Source organism: Pempheris klunzingeri, chromosome 8, assembly GCF_042242105.1.
Source record: "Pempheris klunzingeri isolate RE-2024b chromosome 8, fPemKlu1.hap1, whole genome shotgun sequence".
Classification (NCBI taxonomy): domain Eukaryota; kingdom Metazoa; phylum Chordata; class Actinopteri; order Acropomatiformes; family Pempheridae; genus Pempheris; species Pempheris klunzingeri.
The window spans coordinates 15,977,544-15,987,632 of record NC_092019.1 but is presented as its reverse complement, the minus strand read 5'-3'; the positions used below and the strand labels follow the sequence as shown (position 1 = coordinate 15,987,632).

At 39.7% G+C, this 10,089-nt stretch overlaps 2 protein-coding genes across 2 annotated transcripts; one reads left to right on the top strand and one right to left on the bottom strand.

Moving 5' to 3' along the window:
* Window positions 1-600: 600 nt before the first annotated feature.
* Window positions 601-4,877, bottom strand: LOC139205102 (26S proteasome non-ATPase regulatory subunit 4-like). The gene is made up of 10 exons (XM_070835206.1): window positions 4,814-4,877; window positions 3,445-3,585; window positions 3,248-3,362; window positions 2,874-2,960; window positions 2,628-2,696; window positions 2,277-2,492; window positions 1,928-2,036; window positions 1,655-1,795; window positions 1,113-1,168; window positions 601-1,015 (listed from the first exon to the last, which is right to left on the bottom strand). Exons 1-10 carry the CDS (start codon window positions 4,837-4,839, stop codon window positions 845-847), a joined length of 1,131 nt encoding a protein of 376 aa, XP_070691307.1. The 5' UTR covers window positions 4,840-4,877; the 3' UTR covers window positions 601-844.
* A 1,076-nt stretch (window positions 4,878-5,953) lies between these two features.
* Window positions 5,954-6,823, top strand: LOC139205725 (C-reactive protein-like). The gene is made up of 3 exons (XM_070836017.1): window positions 5,954-6,011; window positions 6,124-6,226; window positions 6,313-6,823. The coding sequence occupies exons 1-3, from the start codon at window positions 5,954-5,956 to the stop codon at window positions 6,821-6,823; spliced, it is 672 nt and encodes a 223-aa protein (XP_070692118.1).
* Window positions 6,824-10,089: the final 3,266 nt, after the last annotated feature.

Here is a 10,089-nt window from a genome sequence, read left to right as displayed (position 1 = left end):
ACTTGTTTGTGTTGGCACCATGAGACTAATCAAAGTCTGGAAAGATTTCTGTGCTTTTTTCAATACTTGCTTTAAGCAAAACTCTGGTCTCATTAAATATCAAAGTTAATCGTAGTCAATCGTTAAACACATTTTTTTTGTTTGTTTCACTATCACAGAAACACAAATGCAGATTTGTTTCAATCAATCCGAGTTCCCTGCATAAAAACACATTTTCTAATATCATACTGAGTCTGGCTGTTTTTCTACATTAGATGAAGGTATAAAATAATGCGACTTCAAATTCTCACAAGAACTGTAGGAAAACATTCAGTATTATCAGCTTGCCTTTAATCTTAACATATGTCTCTCCCCTCAGCTGTGTTCGCTTGCAGACATCATGCGTCTTTTGTACTCAGTTTTGTCCAGTAAAAACAACTAGAGATAATAAAAATGATATTCCCATCCTAAAATGCATGTTTAATGAATATGACACTAACTGTGTAATATCAGTCAAAATGTGTAGATTTCAGTGCAACGTTGATTGATATTTTGGAGAAGTAGGTGACGACAAAATAACACTTGCTGTTCACACAACTGTAAGTAAAACTCAACATCAGATGAAGTACCACCTTATATTCTGTAAATTTATTGAGGAAATCTGCCCATGCTTACGTGTAGTTATATTACAAAAGATTCAAAAGAAAGTTGAAAAAAGACAAAAGTTGTTTACAGTTTAGTTACATAAACAAAAGATGAACAAAATGGTTCCTGGATTGAGGAGAGTAATGACGTTATTGTGAATAACACTTGCAGTGCAATTCTTTTTCTATTTATCATATATTAAGTTCCTCTCTTTGGATGTTCATTTCTTTTTCTCCTCATCCTTCTTGGTCTCGGGTTTAGAGCCCGTCTGGGAAGCCAGAGAGCCCATGGCGTTACGGATGGCCTCGTTGTTGGGGTCGACTCCTGGTAGGTTTTCCAGAACGCTCTGAAGAAACTCTGGATCCTGCATGACATCGTAGTCCTCTTCATCCTGGACAAAGAAAACAACATATTATAAGTAATCTTTACCAAGCACTGCTGAATTTGATGAAAAAGACAAACAAGAACTACTACAGGCTTGTGCTTACCTTAGCTTTAGTGGAGTCCATGTCAGCCCCTGTGTCCATGTCTTCAGCACCAAACTCTGGAAGAAAAATGGATCAAAAACGTTGTTTGAGTCGGAAAATGGGATTTGCGAACAGTTGTGGTCATTTTTAAAATATATTATATAATATCTTAAATATGTTGTTGTGCCAAAAATATCTACGTTCAGCAGCAAATCCTCAACGGTCAAAAACGTACAAATATTGCGGAGTTAGGTGTGTTATTCTAAGTAACCATGCTTTTACGATCATGCTGCATGCAGTGCATAGAGTACTCAGTAAATATGGACCGCACTCGGGAGACGTAAAGTAACCATTTTTTAAGTTTTTGCAAACACAATGATGGCTGTGGTAACTAAACACTTGCAGAGCTGACATAATGTACAGTTAAGGCCTACTGCTTTGCATTTTATATTGTTGACGTGATGCATACTGAACCTCTGCTTCTATGAGCATGCTAAAGCTTGTATTACAGGTTATCAATTCTCTGGCCAGGGACAATCTGAAAATTCAAGTCCAAGTTTAACCTGCTCCTGCTCCCTGCATGGACATTTGCAGAGCATAGGCGATCTGTTCGTCCTCTGTCATGCGGCTGAAGTCCGGCAGAGCAGGTGTGGAGGATGAGTCTGTATGAGGAACAGACATCTTCAACAGGGCATCTTCAGACTCTGCGGCAGAGACAGAGAAAAATATGCAGCGTTAACACATTCACATTGGGAGCTATAAACCATCTACTGGAGGAAGATGAGCAGAAATTGGCATCTATGATGAAATATCGAGTTGGAGGACATTTTTCTCACCATCTGCGACAGGGGAGGGAATGCCAGCTTCAGCAGCTGATGCAACAGCGGCTCTGCGAGCTTCATCCTCCTGTCGTTGTCTCTGCTCTTCCATTGACACCCGCAGAGCCTATGGAGAAGAGGACAGGAAGAAAAAAATGTAATCAAAATGCCAGAACTGTATTACTCCAAATACTGACAATACAACAAGCAGCAATTACACCAAAAAAATATACAAAGAAAATGGATGGAAAAGACTAAATGTGGTATTAAAGGTAGTTGTGAAGAATACAGCGCTTAGGAGATAAAAGAAAATTTGTAATTACAATAAACTATAGGAACTACAGTGAGCTTTTGTAGTGTCTCTTACCAAGGCCAGTTCTGGGTCTGCGCTGGGGTCCACTCCAAACTCAAAGTCACTGGCGCCCAGGCCCAACACAGCACCTCCCTCTCCAGCCAGGATGGGTGAGGACAGCAGGGCATCAGCCAGACTGGGGCCTGGCGGCACTGTGACCAGGTGGGAGCCTGCACCCTCCTTCCCATTCAGTGTATTGATGAAAGCCGTCAACTTCTCTGTGTTTGTCTCCTGCAGGGACGAGAGGGAATGAGGCCAAGCACATGGACCACACAACAGTGTAGGGAGGGCAAAAATATACACAATGGCACATTACATATTCAAGAGGTTGTGGTTGTGTGTGTGTGTGTGTGTGTGGAAAAATACCTCCTCTCCAAAGTTAATGACATCCACATTGACCTTTTCCTTCTTCAGGCGCTTTGCCATTTTGACCAGCTACAGGAAAATAAGATAGATTTAGACAGATATATTAGTACATTCATATCAGCCAACGCTATACAGTCAAACATTGCTGAATGTCCTCCCCGCTAATCAGTATCAAAGCCTATACTTGCCAAGTAATATGTAATTGCTATTATCCTGCAAAATACATTGAATTGTGTCAGAACTTACTTCTTTCTCGTTGTCCTCCACCGGGCTGCCAACAAATGCAATAATGCGCATCTTGTGGTTTTTGCCTTGTCTGTGCTTCAGCGCCAACTACAGGGAGAAACACAGCAAATGAAAAACAGGTAGAGCAGGTTGTGTATGTTGGTTAGTTGGAAGGTCTTACTGGGATTTCATTGAAATGAGAAATTGTAAATGTTATTAGTAAAACACTTGACCTTTTCCTACTGTGACAAGTCAAAATGTCTGTAGCTTATATTTATTCTGAATCCCACTTTCAAGTCAAGCCCCAATGCACTTAAAATTCACTTCATGACTCTTTTGTGACTTCCAGCTCTCCTACTGGTCTCCTGTAAGAGGAGCAGGAGTCTCAAACTCACGTGTGCCACCCTGATGCCGGTGCAGAAGCTGATGTTTCCACGAGGCTGCACAGCGTGCAGCTTGGACAGTATCCTGCCCGTGTCTGGAGTCAGTGTGGTCAGCACCTCACAGTTGCTGCACAGGGACATAAAACCTGTGTTACTATATTAACATATAGTAAATGTCAGTACACTCATTCAAATACTTTGCCTCTTACTTCGCCATGGTGATGAGGCCCACGTTGTTTTCAGGGTTGGAGCGAGTCTTGGAGTGACATACAATATTAACTGCGTCCTGCTGAGCCTGCAGCCTGGTGGGCAGAAAGTCTCCATTGCGCATGTACTCACTGTTGTCCACACTAAGAAAAATGAGCAGCAGTGTAAACAAGTAATAGTTCTGACAACAACAAAAAAAACACACAGACTGGACAAGTATTGGATGCTTGTATAGCCAATAAATCAATATTGAGAGTATGACAATATACAGTGTATCTGTCTCTAATGAGAACATTGTATTACATAAAAAGGGAATAGACTGTTATTTTGAAACAATTAGTGCATCAATCAACTATCAGGATCAGAAGCAGCTTTATTGGCCAAGTATGTGCAAACATACAGGGAATCGGACTCCTGTTTATCCATTGCTCTCAATGTATCTACATAGAAATACACATACAACTAAAACAAGGACAACAAAGTTGAACAAAGGTAAGCACAAACATTTAACTACTACTTACAAATATACATAAATGTTTTGAACAGTATGCATACAGCGACTTAACAGTTCTGATGAGTAATTTATCATGTTATATTTTAGAATCTTGGACTTGGATGGACAAAGTCATTGGACTGTTTAAGGACCATTTTTTCCTTTTTACAATGAATCAATGAAATTATTAGTAATAATTGCTGTGGCCCCAGTTGACACAATAAGCCGAGTCACCTTATGAAGTGTAATAGAAACCAAAGCAATAACCCTGCAGCAGCAGTACTGCAACATTTTTTTAAAAAAAAACGTACGCTAACAACAACACAGAAGTATTTCCATGTTTTGTACTCTCTCTGGAGGCATCAAAAACTGTGAGAGAGCGTACATTTGTTTTAGCTAAATAACATGGTAGCTTGGTTTAATACGTGGGCCAGACAAAGGCAACAACAGATCCCACTGAATAACATATTCTGTCAACGACTGTGGATTGTGGTTTTGTTAGCTAGCTAATGCTAACTCGTTAAACAAAGGCACTTCAGTTCATTTTGACGAACAACCCGGACTTAAACATTCAGTGTCCACAAACGTGAAGTAGCAACAGTATTTTTGATCAGCGTTAATGAACATGTTACTTGTTAAATGGCCACAAGCTGACCATAAAGATGTTGGTTAGCTAGCGTATGCTGCTGGCTAACGTCAGCTTATAGTGACTCAGGGAATAGCTCGAGCATCTTAAACCCAAAACAAAACAAGAAAACCTGTACACAATTTTCAGGCAAACGACGTCAAAAGACACATTTTGTTTATCAAATGATAGATTATTTTGAATAAAGTTAGCCTTTTCAATTTTAACTTTAAACATGTTTCTAATTCCTTACCAGACCATAGTACTTTCAAGCACCATCTTGATGTCTGTGGTTTTCTACGTCATCGTGATGGCTCATGGGTAATGATGTTTTTACAAGAAAGAAAAAAAAACACTATGAATTTTATAGATTGTTGTGAGAAAATGTTATGATTCCTAATAACAATGAGCTCCAAACATTTGGCTGAATCCATCTTCGTATACAATATCATTAACTATTACTTTTCATGCTCTGTGGGGGTCATACAGAGTTTGCTTATTGAATCAGTGGTGTGCACAGACTCAGAAAAAAAAATTCACATGGGGGCACCTCTTTGGGCCCCGGGGTGTACCTGCACCATGACATGGTATATTATGGCGGTATATGTTCATTTAACGAGAGACGCAAGATACTTCTGAAGGGGCAAATAGCACAGACACTGACACAAACACAAGACATGTATGAATGTGTACACTGTGCTGGAACTGGCATGCACATGTAAGCAATACGTGTCCTGAGATAGAAACTCATCCTCATGACATTAAGAGAAATGAATCATGAAAGTGTCCCATTCGTATGCTCATTCAGACCCACAAAGTTTCCACCACACACCCCTTGTTTGATTGATCCTGTATCTGAGTCCACAGTCCTCAATGATAAAGCATAGCAAACAGTGCTTGTCTCACAAATAAAAGCAGCTCAGACAAACCAAAAGGGCCACAAGGTAAAATACGCTCTTTACATCTCAGATCTAATAGTTTTCCATATTCATTTTCAAACTGCATTTGCTATTTGCATCTGATCCTTTATGTTTTGTTAATTTGTGTAAATTTACTCTCATAATACAAATTAACAATTTAATGACAGGCTGCACATGTTCACACTGTATATATCTTAGTGTATTCTAATCTTACTGTTTTTATGCATTACCCTGATACATACGTAGAATAGTCTGCACTTCACTGCTTTTTGGACCTCAGGTTAGATGGTAAACGGCATTTCATTGTATTGCAATGACAAAAAATTGAAACAAAGTGGTATTTCCTTATTTCTTGAATGATAAATTTCTGCCATTCGGAAAAGGATTGGACAGCAATGAACTGTTGAGCTGAAATGATTTTATGACCATCAAATTACTGCAAAAACAATTTTCTTGACTTTTTGAAATCTCAGATGGAGAAACTCTTACTCTTGATGCTGATGCTTGTAACATGTTGCGCAGTACCTCAGGGTATGTCAACATTTGCTCAATTGATGCAGCTTTGTACACAAGCTTGTGTTTACCCTGTAGCATTTAAATTTCGTCATCTTAAAGATTTTGCTTTGATTCTCCACCTTTGCAGATTTGTCAGGCAAAGTGTTTGTCTTCCCCAAGGAGAACAACAGAGATCATGTGAAACTTATCACATTTCAAACCAAATTCAACTCTGTGACTGTCTGTCTCAGGTAACTGGTGGTGTAATCACAAAGCTTCTTTGTTCATGGTAATGTTTGAGAGATTGTTTGCTCCAGTTTCTCATCTGTCTGTTCAGATTCCTCACAGATCTCACCAGAAACTACGGGCTCTTCTCTTTGGCTACCAGCACGGTCAGCAACGCCTTTATGCTCTTTAAGACCAATTCCGAAGATGTCATTAGGGTCTTTGCTCAGGGCGGGAGTACAGACTTTCTGTCGCTGTCATTTCCTCCAAATAAATGGCACTCCATGTGCACCACCTGGAGCTCTGAAAATGGAGTGGCTCAGCTGTGGCTGGACGGCAAGGCGACCATCAAGAGATTCATCAAAACTGGGCCCATCGCCGGAACACCCATCACCATCCTGGGCCAAGAGCAGGACTCCCATGGCGGGGGTTTCAATGCAAATCAGTCTTTCCTTGGTATGATTACAAATGTGCACATGTGGAACCATGTCACCCCCGCTGCTGAGATCAAACGTTACATGGATGACAAACACTTCACTCCAGGCAACGTGTTCAACTGGAGATCCCTGGACTATCATATCACAGGGGAGGTTTTGGTAGACGAGGAGTCTGAAGTTGTGTAACAGCGAATTCAACACAACTCACCACTTTGGTTGCAGCATGCACTACATTATGTTCTCTAGAGAGGATTAAAATCTCTTCAGACACTTAAAAGGATGGTAGTATTTTTTCTTTTAACATACACTACTGTTCAAAAAGATCTGCAGTAGAACAGGTAGCATAACACACATGAAGAAAGGAACCAAAACCAAGAATTACAAAATATGTTTAATCCTTTAAAATCAGACATGAAAACATCACCACCACATAAATGAAACATGGCAGGAGGAACAGGCAGCACATATTGCATGAGAAGGCATTTCCGTGACTCCTATGTACATATACACATTTTATACACAGTAAAAATATAGTAATTGAAGCATATAGGACAACCAGCAACGTTGGCTCGTAAGCCGTGTGAAACATTCATGTAGAAAAAGCACGGGAGATTAACACCCAGAATCATCATGAAGACAATCTACCTATCATATCACAATCTAAACAAGAAATATAAAAAGTGAAATTGTCAAATAGTCCCCCTTCATAGGCAATACATGCTATAAAGATTCAGACATCCTTCTGTCAGTATACGTACAATCATCTAAAGTACATAATACAACTTTTATCATTTCAGCCTGCAATCAACCATATCAATAAATATACTTCTTAGAGCTGAAAGGTGGCAGATTGTGGTTCATATTGCATTACTTCAAATATATCGTAGTGTCTACAGAGTGTGCCGCCCTTTAAGCACCGAATGATGGTGTTTCTCTTGTGCTGTGGTGTAGTACGTAACAACTGCGACAGAACTGGTCTGCAACCAGCAATTACACAGCACCACCAATTAAAAAAAAATTACAACATAAAATATCAAAATGCAGGTGTCATAAAATATAATCTGGATTTTTGTAATGAAAATGAATTTCATGGAGTGTTTCTTTTTTCTTTGGTGGCTCTCAACCAACTACATATTATTTTAAACTGATCGGTTTGAAATTAATCAATATTTTATATTTCGGCTTTACAAGTAACACATCCTCCCAGCTACACAAAGGTTGTAAATAATGGGTTATAATAGCTACCACAATTGTAGTAAATGTAACTTTCTAATTTCACAGGAATGTGGAGTTCAATCTTGAAATGTCTCCGGCCACAATGTAAACCAATTCTTGATAAAAGAAAAATTAAAAAAAAAAAATCTTTACAGGGACTAGATTCATGTCAGATACAGCTTATCAGACCTGAAATTATTTAGCAAAAAACATCCAGTTTAATAATAGATCCTTAAAACACAGGTCAACCCAGTGTTATTACCATATACAATGTATCGGTCCTAACCGGTGTCCAGGAGTGTAAATTTCATCTTTATGTTAACTGTACTGGATCCTGAACATTGGCAGGAACTCCCTATTCTTTTCTTTGGTGCCGCAACTGGCTAATAACACAAAAGACTCAGTTCTGATTTCTCAGCTGTGCATTGATGAACATGAGTAGTTTTCCTTCCTCCTATATTCATAATTCACATTTCCCCTTCTCCCTCTCTGCTGCATAGACCACATGTGCCTAACAAATATGAACAGTAATTCATCAGATGAGATGACGTCTAAGATCTTGAGTTTTGCTACAGTCACCTGGTAGTGATTCAAATTTCTGTATCAGAAATATCCCGTGGGGTAAAACGCTCTCTGCCAGCCACCTCGCCAGCCTGTTTAGTGCCTTAAACAATAAGATAACCACGTAACAATGTGTGAAAACAAAGCACAATTTTTATGAACAGCCGAGCAAAAGCTGAGTAAGACCACATATATAAACAAAAATACAAAAATTAGTTGCACACAGAGTTAGTAACATTGGTCCAAGAGTGGATTTGCGTGGGTGTCATTTCTGTAACCAGCAGAAATGATTATCAGAGAAGACAAACATCTTAACTGTCTGATGTCTGGAGAGTAAAAAGAAATTAGCTGTGCTGATAAACCACAGTGACTCACACTCAACATACACACAAACAAAAGGCATTTTACTAGTGTTTGCAGTAAAATCTGAAGTTACCTTTTAAACCCTGACAACCGATGGTTGTTTCAGACATACAAATGGCAGTTTGATGAATTCAGCTGTAGTGATAAGGCCTGTTTCTCTGTGTGACTACAACACTAACCTGTAAAAAAAATGTCAGTTAAAATCACACATCAGGTAAGGGACAAACATGTAAAGGCACAGACATGACAGAAATGACAGTAGCTGGAAATTATTACTATTATATTAGATTAATAGCATGACCTCATTTAACAGCATGATGCTGGCCAGCAAAGCTGTCGACAGAATGCACTGTATTCATTTATACTTTAGCACACATGGTCACATCAGAGGGGGAGACTTTCAGGGTTGTACAAATGTGGTCTGTCATGTTAATAAGACACATTCTATGTAAGAAAACATTGTAATGTACATTCAGCAGTGGCAAGATCTAGTTGGACCTTAGCAGCACCACCGTGGCTTCCAGCAGAATAACTTAAACAAAGTTGAAAATAGGTCTGTTTCAGCCCACCCCTCCGCTGTTTTAAAATCCAATTTTAAACAAATACTGTACATCCACAATCAGTTTAAAAAAAAAAAGAAATGCATACACGATTGCAGAATCAACAGCAGCAAGTGTTGATCTGAACGATGACCATTGATGGCTCCTGCTCATGAGCAGTGTTGAGGGGAAATGGATGTGTGGTAACGAACACTAGAGTGCGAATCACGGAAATGTGAACCCACTTAGACTGTGCTTGAGCACACGGGAAGATATTCACTCCTATAAAGGCAGGCTATGCCCTTCATGTGCTTTTAAGTGTGTGTGTGTGTTACTGCCGATCTGCTGTCTGTGCCATCCCACATCGCTTCATGCTGGGACACGATGACCGACTCTTCGAGGATAATTTCACTGCCTTCACCATCCACTGGTGACTGGGGCATGGGCTTTTTACAATATACAACAAATACTTTTCTTCATTATGCCATCGCAACATCCTTCATGTTGGGAAGATGGAGGAAAATCTTTGTTCAATGTCGTGCTGTCAGAGCTACAAAAGAGCAGCCAATTCAGGGTCATACGCCTTTTTTTCCAGGTGTGTGTCAATGGCAGTTGGGCTTTGGGACACTGGGGGACACATATATGCGCACAGTGACAGTGTTGATGGCTGGGAAACCCCAAAGCCTACCGCACACCATCTTCTCCATGATCTTCCCATCACTGCTTTCTTCATTGTCATAACGTCCACTGCACCTTGCTGCTTCATCCAGCGCT